Source organism: Psammomys obesus, unplaced genomic scaffold, assembly GCF_907164565.1.
Source record: "Psammomys obesus unplaced genomic scaffold, mPsaObe1.curated_primary_1811, whole genome shotgun sequence".
Lineage (NCBI taxonomy): Eukaryota > Metazoa > Chordata > Mammalia > Rodentia > Muridae > Psammomys > Psammomys obesus.
Genome location: NW_026596046.1, coordinates 19435265 through 19454986, shown reverse-complemented (window position 1 = coordinate 19454986; position 19722 = coordinate 19435265). Strand labels below are relative to the sequence as shown.

At 50.2% G+C, this 19722-nt stretch overlaps 1 protein-coding gene across 1 annotated transcript in view; it reads left to right on the top strand.

Moving 5' to 3' along the window:
* Positions 1-13421, top strand: part of Ap3b2 (adaptor related protein complex 3 subunit beta 2) — a 30209-nt gene extending 16788 nt beyond the window's left edge. The window contains exons 11-26 of the mRNA XM_055623461.1: positions 1637-1699; positions 2011-2143; positions 2402-2511; positions 3522-3698; positions 6075-6261; positions 7347-7465; positions 7905-8013; positions 8420-8534; positions 8910-9093; positions 9204-9264; positions 9556-9662; positions 9850-10078; positions 10438-10522; positions 10765-10862; positions 12731-12869; positions 13001-13421. Coding sequence (XP_055479436.1) covers positions 1637-1699; positions 2011-2143; positions 2402-2511; positions 3522-3698; positions 6075-6261; positions 7347-7465; positions 7905-8013; positions 8420-8534; positions 8910-9093; positions 9204-9264; positions 9556-9662; positions 9850-10078; positions 10438-10522; positions 10765-10862; positions 12731-12869; positions 13001-13151 — 2067 coding nt within the window. The 3' untranslated portion in view covers positions 13152-13421. The remainder of the gene's footprint in view (positions 1-1636; positions 1700-2010; positions 2144-2401; positions 2512-3521; positions 3699-6074; positions 6262-7346; positions 7466-7904; positions 8014-8419; positions 8535-8909; positions 9094-9203; positions 9265-9555; positions 9663-9849; positions 10079-10437; positions 10523-10764; positions 10863-12730; positions 12870-13000) is intronic.
* Positions 13422-19722: the final 6301 nt, after the last annotated feature.

Here is a 19722-nt window from a genome sequence, read left to right as displayed (position 1 = left end):
GCCTGGATCCTCTGAGTCTTGGCAGCTCAGCCTCTCATTCTAAGCATTCTAAGAGAGCGCTCAGCTTGTATTGTTTACTCTGGCAGGGCGGGGCCTAGTGAATCTGGTGAGTTTCAGGGACTTCTTGAAGCTATTGGGAGTTGTTTACCTTCCTGCTCAAGGAGCTTCCTGCGGGATGGAATGTTTCAGTTTTGGGGGAAACTGTTATACAACAGTATGCACCAGATATACTTCCCAGAATAACTTAATTTTCAAGATCACCCCCGAAAGTGTGTGGCTTCCGTTTTATATTTTAAAATTGTAGACTCCAGGAAGTGATGCCACTAGTGTAAAGTCATCAAAGTCTGCTGTTTTGAGGGGTCATGCTTATGTTCCCCACTCAGTCCTCTGTCTCTCCGGAACCTCTCAGACTTTTTTGGCACACATACACCAAGAGAAAACATGTTGAGAACCTGTGCTTCCATCCCATCCCTGTTCTGTTGCTTTATTATTGAGTGACGCCATTAAGCAGTGGCTAACTTTACTCACTTGTTCGCACATCTGCTATTACCTCTGTTAACTAGATCTCGGGACTCGGGGTCTTGGGAGAGTGCTTGCCTAGCATTCACAAGGCCCTGGGTTTGCTTCCCAGCACCCCATAAAGAGGATGAGGTAGCACATGCCTGTAATCCTGGCGCTCAGGTGATGGAAACAGGAGGGTTAGGAGTTCAAGCTCATTCGTCGTTCAAGGCGAACCGTAGCTGTTTGAGACACTGTCTCAAAACAAAACAACAACAGCAAACAGGTATAGATCTAGGGGTTCAAGGTGAAGCAAATGAATCAGAAATCCTGCATTTATTTATTTATTTATTTATTTATTTATTTATTTATTTATTTATTTTTGAGCTTATAGTCTTGCTGGGGGTAGAAAGGGACATTAAGTAGCTAATCACAAGATAAATGTGTCACAAGAGAAGAGTGCAGAGAAATAAAAATAGGGGCATCGGGGCTACAGAGATATCCCAACTAACTGTCAAGGGTAGAGGGGACCCCGGGCCGCTTTATTTTTCCCTGCTAGTTAGGGTCATGGAGTTCTTTTAGGGCTCTTCAACTGCAGAGGCAGCCAGCAGGCTTCTCCAGGCCACTGTGCCCCAAAGCATTTCTCCCCATCTGTCTGCTCCGAACTGCCACACCATCTCTGGTCTCTCCTAATTCCTCCACACCACACACCAACACCAAATGCCGCACAGAATGCCCTACCTCTTTCTGGGCTCTCATATTTATACGCTCAGAGCCCTAGACCACTCCCCTCTCTGTGCCACTAGGGGACGCCAGCAAAGATCACAGCGCACAGGTATGGACAAACTAAAACCCACACTTGGGATTAAAACAAAAGCGTATTTATGTAACATACAAAGAAACTAAAATACCCATTACACTTTACCTCTACTGTACATTGTCAGGGACTTCGTTGAGGAGGCAAATCAACCCTCCTGTGGTTTGAAGGTTCACGATCTACCATTGCTACACAGCTCTTAGGCTCACAAAGAACCGACCTGGGTATTGCTTCCTAGCCTGCAAAGTCTGTTTACAATAAAGTCCCAGGAAGCCTGCCGGCCGCACCGGCCACTTTCTGCCTCTCCATCTCTCCCTGTAGCTGGAAGTGCTGACCAACCTGGCCAATGAGACCAACATCCCCACTGTTCTACGGGAATTCCAGGTACAGGCTGTGGGCTAACCGTGAGCCGGCAGGCCCCAGGAGAGGTGCCATGTAGAGGTGCTCAGGGAGAATCGCCCTGATGGGTAGTGTCTTCTGCAAGAGCCCAGAGCTGGAGAAGAGTTACCTTAGGCCCCCCTCTGTGCCTTCTGTTGGCTTGGGGCAGAGGAATCCCTGGATGTGGTTTGGAGATGTCCCAGTTCCCCTGCAAGGCGTAATCTCTGGCATGAGTAGTTACAGAATGAGGGGGTCACCCTTAAGCCCTTCACTGTGGGGTCACTTACTGGAAGTGTCTGTGTCATGATGTCCCACAGACTTACATCCGCAGCATGGACAAAGACTTCGTGGCAGCCACGATCCAGGCGATTGGACGATGTGCAACGAACATAGGCCGAGTCCGTGACACCTGCCTCAATGGCTTGGTGCAGCTCCTGTCCAACCGTGATGGTCAGTGTTTGCCTGGGGAAGTGTCCAGCCTTGATGGTGCCTGTGTGCCTGTATGTCTGACCCCGCTGGCCAGTGGGTGACCCATTGTGTGTCTAGGTACAGTGTATATCTGTTGGTTTATCCGCTTGAGTTAGTGCCCAGGTATTGCCGTAACTGGGGAGCTGCTTGAGAAAAGCAGGGGGAGGAGGAGGGTCCAGGGCATTGCCGATGTGGCCACCTGACCATTCTGGGGCTTGTGTCCTCATCCCCATCCCCTAGAGCTTGTGGTGGCAGAGTCAGTGGTGGTCATTAAGAAGCTGCTGCAGATGCAGCCAGCACAGCACGGCGAGATCATCAAACACTTGGCAAAGCTCACGGACAACATCCAGGTGAGGGGGCAACTCCGTGTTTCCCAGCCCACCCAAACATTATCCCCAGGATTTTTTGTTTTTGTTTGTTTGATTGTTTGTTTTAAAACAGGTTGTGTGTGTGTGTGTGTGTGTGTGTGTGTGTGTGTGTGCGCGCGCGCATGTGTGCATGTATGTAGCACTGGCTGTCCTGGAACTGGGTAGACCAGGCTGGCCTTGAACTCACAGAGATCCTCTTGCCTCCTGAGTGCTGGGATTAAAGGCATGTGTCACCAGCTCCCAGCCCCATAATTTGGTTTTAAAGACTTCATTTACCTTAAGTTCTGTGAGTGTGGGGCCGAGTGCGGGCATGTGCCCGTGACTGTGAGGGCCCGCAGAGGCCTGTGGCTTCAGGTCTCCTGGTGCTAGAGTTGCAGGTGACTGTACGCCACCCAGTGTGGGTGCTGGGAACTGAACTTGGGTCATCTGCAAGATCAGCAAGGGCTCTTGATTTCTGAGCCATCTTTCCAGCCCTGTCCCCATGACGGCAGGAACTTGTAACTAAGTGCTTTAGCTTCAGCCAGCAACTTCCACTTTGTTGCTGGAGGGAGAGGTTAGACTATGTGCCCTTGTTGTTGAAGGTTCTCCCCATGGGGATCCCATGTTCAGCCTGTATCACTCACTACTCTATTTTTCCACCAGAGCTCTTACCGAGGATTAATCCTTTTTTCCTCCCTGTTGCATTGCTGAGTTGAAATATCCCTAACGCCATTACTGAAGATTCAGGAAGACTGACTTGGCAGTACAGAAATAAATCTAGAAAACCTTAGCTGGCTTTAGGGCTTGGCAGCTTTACCCATAATAACAGAACCATATGGAAGAAGGGGGTGCTGTTTATGAAAGGCCCAGCTTTTAATCTGTTCTCCTCTGCTCTCATCCGTGGATGCTCAGAAGACAGTAGGCCATCACAGATGGCAGCCATCTCCTTGGCGGTTCATCTCCCCCCACATCAACATGTTTCTCCCAGTCCTGATGCCTGTCCATACCCACAGGTACCCATGGCACGAGCCAGCATCCTCTGGCTCATTGGCGAGTACTGTGAACATGTGCCCAAGATTGCGCCTGATGTCTTGAGAAAAATGGCCAAGTCATTCACGGCAGAGGAGGACATCGTGAAGCTGCAGGTCATCAATCTGGCAGCCAAGCTCTACCTGACCAACTCAAAGCAGGTAAGGAGTGAGGGACGTCCCCACCACCTTTCTCTGCACCCCAAGAACTGACCTGGGCAGTGTCCTTTTGACTTTTCCTGGCAGGCCTGACTGCTTTTCAGAAAAGGTGTATCAGGAGAGGTGGCTAGTCTTCCCAAGTAGCCAGTGGCACCCCAGTGTCCGTAGGTATTCGTGAGATTCTAGTGGTGTGTGTGTATGTGGGGGGGGTCGCCATTGAAGAATCCCTTTTGAGGCTGTGAGTGTCCATGTCTTAAAGTTACAGTGTTATATTTGGAACAAGGCGGGGATTGATGGGGGAACAGGCATTTCAGGAAGCATGGGTTGTGCTCCCTCCCAGAGCTTGATGGCGTCTGGGCTCTCTGGGCCTGGGTTAAGGGTCAAGGCTGTGTTCTAGCCTTGATGGTGTTGGTGAGCAGTCCCTTTCCAGAGGTAAAGATGATGATCCAAGGATGTGGTTCAAGTTAGCTGGAATATTTGGGTGCTTAGAGCCTTTGGGTACCCAGTGTTCCCTGAGGTGTTGGGAATAGGTGTTGTGATGTCACATTTTAATCCTTTAAGCTTTCCATAGCTTCATAATAAATTACTATCAACATAGAGGCTTAAGATAAAATATATATTTCCTTTGGGTTTTTATGGGTCAGGAACTTGGTATGACTCAGTTGGGTCTTAGGCAAAGCTGTCTTTGAATTATAGGCCAAGGCTGGGTTTTGACCTGGCAGCTTTGCTGAGTATGGGTTCATTTCCCAGATCACGTGATGTCAGCATTGCCTATGGCTTTAGACTTCTTGCTGGCAGTCAACTAGAGACCACTTTCAGCTTTTAGAGACGGTCTTTAGTTCCTTCCTTGTGAGCCTCCCAATGGGGCCACTTAGTTTGTTTAAGCCATAAGGGACAGTGTCTCTAGAGCCTTCATGCCAGCAGGCCAGGCCACTACGCTCATTACCTTTGCCACATTCCAAAGTCCCAGGCCTTGCTCACACCAAGACAAGGATGCCACACAAGGTTCATACACCAGCAGGGATGTGCTTTAAAGTCTGAGTTCTAGAATTTATATGTGTTAAGAGGCTTTTAACTTTCCTTGAATAGTCAGCTTAGGTGTGGGTTAGCATGAACGTTGACACAGGTTATTGAGAGTACCATATAGTGTTCTTCCCCAGCAGCTAGCCTTCTTTGTTAGAGTTTTGGAATACTGACACTTGGCTCATAGGTTCTTTTGAACAGCCTCTAATTTATGTATTTATTTTACGCGATTGTGTGTATATAACAGTGGAGCCACAGAGGTCCCTGAAGTGACGTGGGTCAGTTCTGCCACAACAGCAGCTCTAATATTGGTCCAGCACCTGGAAATCTCTGCCCCTCTCAGATATCTGCTTGATGGCCAGCAGGGTTAGAAAACATGGGTGGATGTGATATTATAACATTACAAGTCTTGAGAAGCTGAGTCATTCCTAGGTTTTGTCTTATTGGTGCCTGTTGGTGCCTATTTGGTGGTTTTGATCTTGGTCACAGGAGAGAGATCTGGATCAAAGGCATAGACAGTGACAAGGAGGGGACAGGTGGGACTCTGATCCAGACCTGGGCACAATACCTATGGGCTCCTTGGCCTTGAAAAAGCCACTTCCTGCTTCTCCTGCTGTATGAAGTGAGGCAACAGTACCTATCACTCAGAAGGACTGTAGCGATGACAGGCCAGAAATTCCTTCATAGATGATGGCAGCCACTACTGGCATCAAGTGAAGGCAGCTTAGAGTAGGCCAAGATTGGGACAATATTTGAGGTTTCTTGGTCCTTGGATATAGCTGCCCCTACTGCAGACTGTGGGTTCCACATGAACTCAGCAAACCTCAGTGGCAGAGACGCTTTGCTTTGGTCTTGTCAGAATCTTCCAGGGATGGACTGGAATGTCTGAGATTCCAGGATGCTCAGCAACAATTCTGTGGGTTGACATTTCCTGTCAGAGTCACTTATTTACTCGCCACTTATTGTCTTAACTCTCTGGTGATGGTAGAGTCTGAGAACCATAAATTTGGCACAGTATTCTAGCCCTCCGCTATTTGCTAGAATAAAGAAGTTGGCTGGCCTGGATCAGTATGGACCAGAATTTAGAGAAATAACGGAATCTGGGACCAACAGGGAGGAGAGGGCAACCTCATTTGCTGGCCTAAGGCGATTGTGACAGTTGGTGGTAGAAGTCTGAGCCAGAAGGCTGAAGTGTAAAGCCTGGAACCAGGGCAGGTGGGGAGGGAAGCTGGGTGGTGCGCACAAGCAAGGGAGAGAATCTCTGCTTCGATGTGTTGGCTGAACAGAGCTGGTGCCAAGTCTCCTGGGTCCCTACCCTCTGTTGACTTGCTAGGCCACCTTTTCTTTTCTCCTCAGACCAAGCTCCTGACCCAGTATGTCCTGAGTCTGGCCAAGTATGACCAGAACTACGATATCCGAGATAGAGCCCGCTTCACCAGACAGCTCATCGTTCCCTCAGAGCAGGGCGGAGCCCTCAGCCGCCACGCCAAGAAACTCTTCCTGGCCCCTAAGCCGGCCCCCGTGTTGGAATCATCATTCAAAGGTGGGAGTGGGAACCGGCGTAACCTCTGGGGAGAGAGGGGGGAAGTGGCCAGACCTAGGTCCCAGCTCCCAGGCCTTGACCCACAACTGAACCTTAGCCAGGCACCTAGCTTTTGTGTGTAGAACTGGTCTGCTGTCTATTCCTGAAGTCTCTACCATAGCCACAGCTGGCTCTCCCCTGCCACATGGGGCTTTTGCTTCCTCTCCAGTGCTTAGGTACCTTTCCCACCTCCCTCCTGAGCAGGCTTGGGCTTGAGATTCTATACCAAGATGGTAGATAGCAAGGACCCAGGAAGGCAGGTGGTAAAGTAACAGGGAAAGGAGAGGGACATGTTTATAACAACCCTGAGGATGCAGCTGGCAGCACTTTGCGCGGTCACTTGAAGCCGGCTTAAGTCCTCCAGGCTCTCCGCCTCCGCTCATGCTGGTGGCCTGGGACAGGAGGATGCTCCGACTGCCTCATTCATCCTAGGAAGCGAAGCCAGGGCCTACCCAGGAGCAGAGCTTCCTGCATAGAGCCTGACTTCCCTGGCACTTCTTCAGTTTTTGCTTTTCCTCCCTTGGGTCTCAAGGGATATAAATCTCCCATCCCAGACGCCATCCTCATTCCCGGCTGTGTTACCTCCCCACCCGCTCTGTCCGCTGTTACCTTGATCCTCCCCCACTCCATTTCTGACTGCTTATCCCTCCCCATGGATCTAGAGGCCCACCAGACCTGTCTCTTTCCCCCTTGAGCACCCTGGCCAGCCTCCTCTTCATCCGGCCCCACATTAGACTTCTTTCTAAGCCTTGTTGTACCCAGGGGAGGAGCCACCATGACCTCCTCATAGATACCTGAGCCACCCGGAGTTTTCTCCCTTACCATTTTGTCCCCATTCTTTACTCTCTGTCCTGTCCTCTGTCCTTCTCCCGGCATGTAGGACTGGGGGTGGGGTCAGGGTACACAGGAGATGCCAGGGGATATAGCCATCACTTTTCTTTGCCCAGCCAGGGAAACCCCACTAGATTTCCACCCAGGAAGCAAATACCCCTGCTCCGAGCATTGCTCCCTGCCACTCCTGGCCTCGCCTGTAAAACTATTTTTAGATCGTGACCATTTCCAACTGGGCTCCCTGTCCCACCTGCTCAATGCAAAGGCTACAGGCTACCAGGAGCTCCCGGACTGGCCAGAGGAAGCCCCAGACCCCTCTGTGCGCAACGTGGAGGTGAGAAGCTTTAGTTTGTGGCTGTGTGTGTGTCCATGACTGTGTGTGTGTCTGTGTGTTGGGCTAGGGATGGCAGCAGGGAGCCCCAGCAGGGCTGTCCCAGTCCTCCTGATGTCCTTCCCACACACAGGAAGAAGATCTCTCCCTTATTGAGACCCACGTGGGCCTGTTGGGCGAATACACTGAGGTCCCCTCTGTGTGCTGTGCCCCTGCCTTTCTCCCTCCCTGTGTGCTGTGCCCTAGGCCTATTCTCCACGGCTGGGTGCTGTCGTGGCTGTGAACCATTTGTTCTTCCCCCTGTGGACTGTATATCTCCATTTTTCCTTTTTGGGATCACTCCTAAGTAGGGCACCGAGAAGAGATGGGTACAAAGGGCATGTGCTCCCCTTCCCCATCCTCTGACCGTGAGGAGATGACCCATACTTGTGCCATCTTTCAGGTACCCGAATGGACCAAGTGCTCAAGTCGGGAGAAGAGAAAGGAGACGGAAAAGCCTTTCTACTCTGACTCTGAGGGGGAATCTGGCCCCACCGAGTCGGCAGACAGTGGTGAGCAGAGGGGCAGAGCTGTGGCCCTGCCCACATGCATGCCTGTGTGACCAAGCATGCTCTACGTGTGTTTATATGGTCAGGGACCAAGGGCATGCACTTGCTTAGGAGTCACAGCCTGTGCGAACCCAGATGTCCAGATGTCCATTCTCAGATGTGTGTGCTGTGCAAGTAATACTTACTTGTGTGGGTCCTTCCGTGGTTTTGAAGTCTCAGTTGGCATCTAGCGTTAGGGCAGGTCAGATGGAATTAAAGCTTCAGTTCTCAGTGTGGAGCTGGGAACCCAGATGACTCCCACAGACCCAGAAAGGCCTTCGTAGGAAGTGGAATGGGCTTTCATATTGGTGTGGGTGGGGCCGGGGGCGCTGCACATGTACCGGGGAGGCCTGACACGTTTCCTCCCTAGAGCCTGAGTCTGAGAGTGAGTCGGAGAGTAAGAGCAGCAGTGAGAGTGGCTCTGGGGAGTCCAGTAGTGAGTCAGACAATGAAGACGAGGATGAAGAGAAAGGAGGCAGCGAGAGGTAAGGGGGTGGGGGAGGCTGGGGGGCATTTTACTCTGGAAAAGAAGCAGCCGGTCTGCTGGGAGGCCCCGAGCTTCCGTTGAGGTTTTGGGGCCTGCATACCTATTGGGTCACCTCTCATGATGCCTGGCTGCCAAAGTCTAGGAGGTCTTGAAGACCTCTTGGAAGTGGCAGGGAGAAGTAACCAGGGGCCGAGGGCCTGAGATGGCACCATCCAGCTTAAAGCTCTTCTGGGGCAGGTATAAGAAGCTGGATAGAGGCTTGGTTGGCCCAAGGCCTCCATTCTCACCTCTGTTTTTCAGGGCTTCCCTTGTCCTGTGAGACAAGGAGGGTGTCCAGGCTGCACCTTAGCCTCACATTTCTACTCCCCTTTAGTGAACAGAGTGAGGAGGAGGGTGAGAAGAAGAAGAAGACGAAGAAGAAGAAGGTGCCAGAGGGGCACAGAGAAGGCTCGTCGTCAGAGGAGGGCAGTGAATCCAGCAGCGGCTCCTCAGATTCTGAGGTGACATCAGAGTCTGAGGAGGAGCAGGTGGAACCTGTCTCCTGGAGGAAGAAGACAGTAAGAGCATCCCTCCTGCCCTCCCGCCATTCAGAACAGATGGGGGTGTGTCTCCCACCACCCTGGAGAAGGCCTGGATGCTCACACCTCTTCCCCTTTTTCTCTTCCAGCCGCCCAGCAGCAAAAGTGCCCCCGTAGCCAAGGAGATTTCCCTGCTTGACCTCGAGGACTGTGAGTTGGGATGGTAGAAGGCATGAGGGAAGGAAGCCTAGTATGACCTGCAAGGCATCCTGGGAGCTCCAGGACAGGTTCCTGAGGTCTGGGGTGTGTGGCCTGGGTCAGTTTAGTATCCAGGCTGCGCTGTGTGTGTGTGTGTGTGTGTGTGTGTGTGTGTGTGTGTGTGTGTGTCGCTGTCCACGGTGCTGGTCTTTGCTCCTTGAGCCCTGGGCACCTCTCAACTCAAGCTAACCCCAATGTCTCCTTCCTCATTAGTCATCTTTCTTTCTCGCTGTCCCCACCCAGTCACCCCTCCTAGTGTCCAGCCTGTGTCTCCTCCCATGGTTGTGTCCACCAGTCTGGCTGCTGACCTGGAAGGCCTGACACTCACAGACACCTCTCTGGTGCCTTCGGTGAGTTGGGAGGCACTCAGCTCTATGCTGTGTCCTGTGGCGTGGGTCTGTGTGGGAGGAGGTGGGGTATGATGATTGGGATACCATTAAATCTAAGGTTTTCTGGACGATCCTAGGTAGGACAAGGTTGGGACTGGCTATCCTTTGCCGTTTTTCTGCACTTCTCTTCTCTTCTCTTCCTCTCCAGCTGCTGAGTCCAGTGTCCAGTGCCGGCAGGCAGGAGCTGCTGCACCGTGTAGCTGGCGAGGGGCTGGCTGTGGATTATGCCTTCAGCCGGCAGCCTTTCTCAGGGGACCCCCACATGGTCTCTGTGCACATCTACTTCTCCAACAACTCTGAGACTCCCATCAAGGGGCTGCATGTGGGCACTCCCAAGCTGCCTGCTGGCATCAGCATCCAAGAATTCCCTGAAATTGGTACAGAGGGCCTTGGGCAGGGTAGAGGGGGAGGGCCCTGGGCTGGTTCAGTTTTTCTGTAGTTGTGGATACCCTCTTTGAGGTCAGGCCGGGTGCCCTGCGGTGGGGAAACAGTAACCCACACCGTTGTAGAGAAGACAGACTAGGAAATAAGCAGTTCATACCGTGGCAGGAGGTCCCTGAGCAAATTTGAGAGTTGGGGAGGGAAAAATACTTAGGCTTTAAGGGGAAGTCAAGGATAATCTCCAGAGGCCCAAAAAGCCAAGAATCCACAGAGGGCTGATCTGTTGGGGACACACTGGGTTCTAGGACAGTCATGGTCTTTCCTGTCCCCTCATGCCTTTCCTTACATCATTCAGAGACCCTGGCACCTGGAGAATCCACCACTGCCGTGATGGGCATTAACTTCTGTGACTCAACCCAGGCAGCCAACTTCCAGCTGTGGTATGTCTCTAGCTCATGTTTGTGGTGAGGGGGTGGGATGGAAAGAGGCAGGGTCTGAGAGAACCGGAGCTGGAGAGGGAGGGCGGTAGGTGGGGCTCCATGGACTTTAATGGGCCTGCCTGCCGTTCCCAGCCCTAGGCCTCACCTCAGTCTTCTACATCTATGCTGCTTCAAGATAAGGTGGGAGTGAGGAGGTGAATGCTGGCCTCATTTCTGCACCTGTTTCCTTTTGCTTTTCCCAGCACCCAAACCCGACAGTTCTATGTCTCCATTCAGCCACCCGTGGGGGAGCTGATGGCTCCTGTGTTCATGAGTGAGAATGAGTTCAAGAAGGAGCAGGGTGAGTACTCCGTCCAGTAGAATGGAGGACCCCAGCACTACCCACCAGTGTGTAGACATGTGGGAGGAGCCTTTGCCCCGCAGACAGCGGGAGGCCCTGCAGCTATGCCTCTAGCAAAAGTCTTCACAAAGCCTGGGGCAATGTGGCGGGGCTTGGGAAAGTGTGCACCCAGTCCAGGCCCACTGTGCTCCCGTTGGGATGCAGTGTGTGCAGAGGTGTGGTAGAGAGTGCTGGGAGCAGTTCTGTTTAGGACAAGGGAGTCCCTACAACAGGGGGATAGTAAGAACAAAGCTACAAGTGGTATCTTTTTCTCTAGTTCCTAGGAGCCCTGAGTGGGCTCCCGGGATTCCAGAGTGGGAAAGGGTCTCAGAAGTCATTGGGAGGTGGGAGAAGGTAGGTTTCTTTTTCTGGCAGAGGAGGAGTCAGGGAAGCAGGAGAAAGGCTTTGTCCTCTGCTTCAGAAAGAACGGCCTGGTAATACAGTTAAGAATGGAAAAACCGGTATTGGGGGGAAAAAGAGGTGGCCCCAAGCCAGGGGCTCCACAAAGCTCTAGCCTTAATTTCTTGGGATGTGGGGTAAATACTATAGCTAGTTATAAGGCCATTGTAATAGATCTAGTGAGAGATGGCAAGGCAGGGTCAGAGCTGTGGCAAAAGGCATGAAGCGCTGCAGTAGGAGTCAGAGCCACTGAGAAGAGGGAAGCTACAAATTTAGCCTGAGATGGGGGATGGGGAGCATAGTCTAACTCTAGAATCCATGGCTGGGGGTGGAAATGAGCAGTATCCTTTTACCTAGAGCAGGTGGCAAATGATTACTGTGATGGGTCAGAAAGTAAATGCTTTCTGAAGGTTATGTGGTCTCTGCTGTAATTATTGAGCTTGCTACTGTCACATACAACAGCCACCAAAAATATTTAAGTGAGTGAGTGTGGCTATGTTCCAATAACGTTTTATTAATAAGTATGGGAAATTTCAGTTTTATTTAATTTTCAAGTTTTAAGAAATGTTCGTTTTTTTTTTTTCTAAGACAATTGCAAGCCACTTGGTAGTGGGCTATATTTGGCTTATATTCTAGAATTTGTCAAGCCCTCATCTAGAAGAAAGAACAAGGCAGGCAAGAGAAGAGCCTGGCTAGTTTTGAGGAAAGGCCATTTTGAGGTACACTTGGGGAGGTGTTAGGATAGGACTGAATATATGGCTCTGGGCTTAGCGAACACCTGAAGGCTGGAGTCATAAGCGTAGAGGTGGAAATGGAAGCTGTGAGCGTGGGTGGCATCACCCTGAGAGAGAGGGTGAGGGAATGAGAGGCTAGGCCAGAACCTTAAGGAAGTCCTGCCTTCTCCAGGAGGAAGGGCAAGGAGGGAGCAAGGCAACACAGAAAGGGGCTAAGGAAGCCTGTAGGCTGTAGTGACCCAAGACATCCAGATCCAGCAAGCTAGAGTCCTTGCCAACCTCAGGGAGAGCAGAGACAGTTTTAGTGGCATGAGGGAGATTTTGGAATTCTCTTTGGAGGACCCTGGCCATGAGTAGGAAGGGAGCAGGGCATCTGACAGGAGAAACGCTCTCCCTTCCAGAAAGGAGTTCTCAGAAACGGGTAGACTTGAGCATGACCAGAGTGCAGTACGGTGGAAAGATGATGTTACTAGCCAAGAATGGAGAATGTGAGAAAAACGGGAAGTGGATCAGTTTCCTGAAGTGAGAAAAGAATGGGGAAGCTTCAGAGGAAGGAGAAAGATCAAAAAGAAGGCTGATGAGCATGAATCTGACCCGTAGAACCTGGGAGAAGTTGATGAGAATGTTCAGCTGGCCGATGCAGGAGCTAGCCTGTGTCACCATAGCTTCTGCCCTTATCATGACCTCTGCCCCCAGGAAAGCTGACAGGCATGAATGAGATCTCAGAGAAGCTCACACTGCCAGATCCCTGTCGGAGTGACCACATAGTGGTGCAGAAAGTGATCACCACCGCCAACCTCGGCCGTGTTCCTTGTGGGACATCTGATGAATACAGGTACTAGTAGAGGGGCAGAGATGGGCTCTGCTGGGGCCTGGCTTCAAGGAGGGCCCCAGGCCCAGGGCTGAGCCCCTTACAAACACAGTCAGCAATTCTCTCCCCACCCCTAACCTCTGCTCCCACCTCAGGTTTGCAGGGAGGACCCTGACTAGTGGAAGCCTAGTCCTGCTGACTCTGGATGCCCGGGGAACCGGAGCTGCCCAGCTGACTGTCAACAGTGAGAAGATGGTGATTGGTACCATGCTGGTGAAGGATGTGATACAGGCTCTGACCCAGTGACTGCTTGGCACTATGACTCCGTTGATTTTCACTTATCTCTCCCTGTGGCATCTGCTCACAGGTCCCTCCCCTTCCTCTCTACTTCTCTCCCTTCTTGCTCCTTCCTCCCCCCTATCATCCACATAGTGTGGGGCCACTGTCTCCCTCCCACCTGTGTCCCCTGGGTTCCTTAGTGAATTCACAGAGGGAGACAGTAGCTGTTCCTTCAGCAATCCCTTCCCATAGCTTTCTGTATGTATTTATGTAGCAAAATCTCAATAAAATGAATTCTCCCTAGGTGTTGGCTCACCTTTCCTTCTAAGGGGCTAGGGGAAGAAACACGACAAGCGACTTTGTTGGACCCTTGTGATCCTGTGGGGGAAGCTGTTCACGGCTCTCAGGAGGACTTTGGTTGATCCCTGAAGGGACCACCTATAGGCAGGACTGTGTAGGGATCTCTGAGCAAGAGACATCTAGGAAAGCATTGGAAGGCAGAGCTGGAAGAATTCCTCCGTTTCAGCTAGGTATGCCATTACTGGCCTAGAATCCCAGCACTTGTAAAGTGTTGTCTTCAGCTACACAACAAATCCAAAGCTGATCCGAAAAAAAAACAAAAACTTAGGTTGGAAAGATGGCTCAGCTGTTAAAGGCTAGGCTCACATACACACACAAAATCGTAGGCTTTTTGTGTGTAAGAGAGAGATGCATGTTTATAGACACATGGCCTATGTGTAAATACATGTGTAAGTACGTGAATCTGTATATGCGTATTCATGTTGGGGCCTGAAGTTGATGGGAATCATTCTTGTTCATTCTTCTTACTCGTTGAAGCAGGGTCTCTCGGTCACACCCAGAGCTCACTGATATGGCTAGTGTCTTCTGCCAGCTTGCTCTGGGAGTCCTCTGTCTCCACCTTCCCAGGCTGGGACTACAGGTTGGCTGCCACACCCGTACTATATTTGTGTGGGTTTTAGGGTCTTTCCATTTGCCTGGCAAGCCCTTTAACTACTGAGCCATCCCCCCACTCCGACCCTCTCCTCACAGTCCTTTTCGAAGTCTGAGCAGAGGCAAGTTCCCATTAATGGCTGGTGATTTGCCTTAGTTTCCCTCATAAGCCCTTGGGGAAGAAGGGACCCATCATATAGGGAATTCCCCAAATATAGGTGTGCAGTTCAAAATACATCAGTTATATCTGGATAGAGAGCCTGGAGCTCTGCCCCACGCTTGAGCCTAGGAGATGACCCAACTGGCCATCTTAGAGGAGGAGAAAAAAAAAAAAGGTAAATAGCTATGCTTCTTAAGTCACCTTTCCTCAGTCTCTTGGGGATCCTGTTCACAGTTTCTGGGGACTGCAAGATAGCTGAGCAGACAAAGGTGCTTGCTTCCAAGTCTAATCTAAGTTTGGTCCCTGAGACTACGTGGGGGAGGGGGAACCAATTCCATCAGGTAGTCCTCTGACTTTCACATTTGTGCTTTGGCACAAACCTGTCCCCCACCCCCCAATACACACATACTTAAATGTAAAAAAAAAAAATGTAAATGTGCAATCTTTAACATTAAAAAAAAAAAACCCAGAATCTGAGCACTCTTTCCTGAGGATGTGTTGTGACACCTTGAGTAGCTGACACAGAAGACTGAGGATTAGAGCCTTCATGCTTGTGGAAAACCTGGTGATATCTTTTCCTGGTGAAGAAACAGGCTGAGCGAGCAATAGGGGTTCACTCACCATGTGGTCTACCATTAAAAAAAAAAAAAGAACCAAATAAGTTTCAGAGGAATGACTGATCTAAATGAAGTAGCTATTTCCCACAGGCCTTCCCCGAACATTTACTATTCCAATAGGCTTATAACCACCCCTCTTTCCAGAGTGGGACTCGAGCATGCACTGTTACTCAAGCTTGGTGTTTATCCTGGGATACCTTCTCACAGAACATTGTGATTGATGGGGTTGTGGGAAAAAGTCTTCATGCATAGGTAGTCTGAGATAGAGTGCCAACGCTTCTGACCCTGACCAAGGCTCTAGTTCCTTGCTGTATGCCCCTGTAGCCCTGTCTCTGAAGCACCCATCTGTTGAGAAGTATGCCAGGGTGAAGCAGGTGTGGCCCTTCTGTCAGGGAAAGAGAACAAAAGCAGTACCAGGGGACAGCCCTGCATCTGGCTCTGGGGGTTTCCCAGGCACTGTGGCACCAGGCAGCAGCTGGAGCTGCTGATGTGAGAAGAGCTTGGGGGCCCTGGATTCTCCTCCCAGGGTTTCTGTTTTGATCACTGTGTTGTCTAAGGTGGAACTGCTCCACCAGTTGAGGGCCACTCGAATCTGGATTTAGATTCATTTTTACCTCTTCATTTATCAGCTTTGATAGAGGAAGGAGGCAAATCTCTAAGAAATATCAACACATGCAGGCTGGGAAATAGCCCTGGATTAAAGCCCTTCCTACACAAGGTTGAGGATCTGAGTTTGACTCCTCAGCATCCACGTAGAAGCCAGATCCCAAGGACTCATTGGTTAGCTAGTCTAGCCTAAACAGTGGTCTCTAATTTCACTAAAAGACTATTTTAAAAGGGGGGGGGGAAGGGAGCCATGGAGGAAGACATGCCAACTTCTGGTCTCTGTGTAAGAACAAATGCTCATTTGCACATAAATACACATCACACACAAACACACGACTTATTTATTGATCTTAGGATACTTTCCTCACAGAACATTTTGATTGTCTGGGTTGTTGAGAATAGAAGTTGTTAGATATCCAAGTATCTCAGATCTTTGGAGACCTTGTTATGCATTGAAAATGTGAGTCTGTAGTGTACCTTTCTCAGTTTTAAGTATTTTTCATAAATTTTTAAACTCCAGTATTGTCAAATTTATCCTCTTCCTTCATATTTTATTCTGTTTTTTAATTTGAAGAATTTGTTCAGAGGCTGAGGCAATAAAAATGTTCTCCTCCCAGCCCTGATAACGTAATACTTGAGAAGTGGAAGCAAGAGAATTTCTGTTCAAGACTATCCTGGGCTACATGGTGAGACCTGTCACAACAATCAAAACAACAAAGTGAAATAAAGATATCCTCCTATATTCCTCTTTTAAACTCCAAGAACAGCTTTCCACATTTACATATTCAACCTATTTCAAATTTACATTTATGTATGATAAAACATGGGGCTGATCCACTATCCTAAAAAATATTTGTGTGTATGTGTATTATATATGTGTGTGCCTGTGCGCGCGCGCGCGCGCACACACACACACACACACACACTATAACGTGCAGGTGGCAGTCAGAGAACAACTTGATGTAGTTGGTTCTCTCCTTCCAATTTTATGTGGATTTTATGTCCAATTTTATGCATCTAATGAATGCAGGTCATTAGGCTTTTTGACATGTACTTTGCTCACTGAGGCATCCTGCCACACTGATCCATTTTCTCTTATCAAAACAAATAACTAAACCCTAGTGTTTCTTCTATAGTTTGATGAAACTTGAACTTGAATGAGACTTCATGTCCATCTTCCCTTATATAGTCTTGATTTTCTAAAATTTTTGAATCTACAAAATCATTTTCTCCCAGTGACCTCCTTCATTCATTTGGTTTTCTTCCTGCTGTGCCCTGTGCTTTCATATGGGAGCATGTTAAAACAAACAAACAAACAAAAAGTCTTTCTACTACATGCAATGTAAAACTGAAAACAGCCAATTGGTTTCTCTTAAAACATGTTGTAAATCTAGAGCTTTACTGCAAAAACAATGCCAGGCATAGTTGGACTGGAAGGATGTTTGTTGACTGGGAAAATGGCTAATTCTCTTGTCTGCTTGTTCCTGACACTTCTGCCAGTGACCAGCTGTGGTGACTGGTGTCATTTTCTACACTCTACTTGGTATATGGTGGATGTGCTTCCTGTAGAACCTGTAGGCCTTGTCAAGTATGCACCCTCCTCCTCACCCCCAGAAGCAACAACTTACCTGAGGCCATAACTAAATCTGAATCCTTTCCATTGCCTTACCATCAGTAGTGATACTTCACATGGACATACACACAGAAAGGTTCTGGAAGCAACCTGGGTACAATGGTGCACAGTTGTCATCTTAGCTGAGGCAGGAGGATCAGAGGCTCAAAGACAGTTCGGGCTACATATATACTGAGATCCTGTTAAAAAAAACTGGGGCGGGGATAGGGCAAGATGGCTCACAGGTAAAGTAAAGGCATGTGTCACCAAACTTGATGACCTGAGCTCAAGCCCCATGATCCACACAGTGGAAGGAAATTACTGGCTCCAGCAAGCTGTCTTCTGACCTCCACTTCTGTCCGTATGCACACAAATAATAAACGTAAAAAGGGAGAAGGGGACTGGAGATGTTAGAGGTTTTAGTCTCCTCAGGCTGTGAAAACAAAAACAAATACAAAAACAAAAAAACTACATGTTTGAGTTCGTGCTTTGCTCCTGTTGGCAAGGGGTCCTTGAGCAAGTTACTTGATTGCCTTCTTTTGTAGAATACAGGGTTGGCCCTGGCGTCTGGTGCACATTAGACAAGTACTCCTATTGATTATATTCCCAAGTCTATTCTGAGTCTGGGGGTGAGGCCACACAGGCTCACTAAGTTGCCTGGGCTGGCTTTTCATTTGCAATCCTCCTGCCTCAGTCTCCCAAACAGCTGAAGCTAACCTAAGTTACTTCTTTGAACACCAGTCTCTTCACCTACAAAATGAGTTAACACACGCAAAGCACTTAGAAGTGTGGTAAGCACATGGTTGAGTGCCCAAAAAAGATTCCGTTCTTACTGCCTTTGGCAAAGGTTAGGGTAAGTTAAGCAGCAGAAATTCATGTTCAAAGTTACTTTATTATAAACTGGGAGCTTGAAAATTTATTATAGGCCTGTAGGCCCTTAGGTGCCATTTCAAAGTCTCAGATTCTTGTTTATCTTTGGGGCCAGGGAGGACTCCCTGTGAAAGATCACAAATTGGCAGCCACTAAGGTACATGGTGACCTTGGATTTAAAATTCCAAGTTATTTTAGATGTATCTGGTGCCTATCAGCTAACTCCGTCCCTTCCATTTATTATGTTTTTGAGGTAGGCTTTTTTCAGACTGTAGTTCTTAGCTGCCTTCCAATGCAATGCATTACTCCTCCTGCCTCGTCTTCCACAGTATTTTGATAACAGGCCTAAGCCCCCATGGTTGGCTGACCAGTTTTTCCAGATGTGCCTTGGGCCTTCGGAGCATTTTACACACCCTCACTTAAAGTGTAGGCATCTGAGTGTGGCACCCTCTCAGAAGAGGAAGAGAAGACAAGCAAGAAACATGAGGTTTGGAGTATCAGGCCTATGCTTCTTGCTGGCCAAGATGGGAGTTAGGTTTGGGCTGACTCCTAGGGGCATGGGCTCCCCTGCAGTCATCACCCTTTCTGCTTAGGACTTCAGCAACCCTTGGAAAATCCCCAGGGGGGGGACTAGCCAGCCTTCACTGTCACTCAACTCCAGCACCTCTCCTCTTCCCCTCTAAACACCAGACAACGACTACGGCCAGAGGCTTCCTTTCTTATCACACTGGGCAGAAACCTGCAGTTCCTGTCTCACAGACTTGCCATCAAGTTGGTAGCTGCTCCTTCCCCACCTGTAAGTACAATACAGTAGAACATATAAAACACTGAAAAGTGTTCGATAAGCTCGGGGTCCTTTTCTTATCCACTCCAGAGCCTTATTTCCTAATCCCCACGTCTCCAGCAGCCCCTTAAAAGAGACCCGGCAACTTCCAAGCTCCATTCCAAGTTCATCATTTTTTTTACTAGTTTCCAGCTAGCTGCAGAATAAAAGCCCTTCATAAACTGGGCTCAGGCTTCCCTCCTGTGGTATCAACACGCATTAGCTTGGTTCTAGTCAGAGCCGCTCGGCGCAGTCCTCCCTCTCCGCCTTCCCTGGTCTCCAGCCCGGAATGCCATCTCCGCCTCTGCGCTCGCCCGGGCTTCCGGTCCGCTCCAGCCCCAGCTGGCCCGTGACGCCTTTCTAAACAACAGCCCGGCTCCCCCTCACCTCCTGCCCCGAATTTTCTCAGTTAAAGCGTCCTGTCCTATCTCGCGGGAGCGTCGGAAGCGGTTCCCACAGGGAACTGCAATCCAGAGAGGAGCTCTGCTGTCTTTGGAACTTTCCGGAATCCCCTGACGCCTGCGCTCCCCGTTCCAGCTCGCTCGCTCGCTCGCTCGCTCGGGATGCGAGACGCGGCCGCAGTCGGTCTGAAGTGAGGGCGTGTCTGCTGCAGGTGGGGGTGGATGGAAGGGCCGGGTTCGTGCGTTGGGGCTGCCACCCCGGAGGTCACTAGCAACGGAGGGGCGTGGTCATACGGTTTCGGGGAGGCCGCACGTCACCGCCGCGGCTGCAGCGCGGGGGCCGGTGGATCTGCAGGGGAAACTGAGGCCTGCGGTGGAGTGACTTGGCCAGGGTCACTGGGTGAGGGGCGTGCTCGGGCCTGGGTTTGGGGGGGGGCCGGGGACCCAGCCAGGAGCAGCGGGGGGGCCGGGGTGTGGGGGGACCCTCCGAAGTGGCTCAGCCCCCCTCAGGCGCGGGTGCCCCGGCCCGCGGTGGGCGGCGGCGGGGCGCGGGCCCGG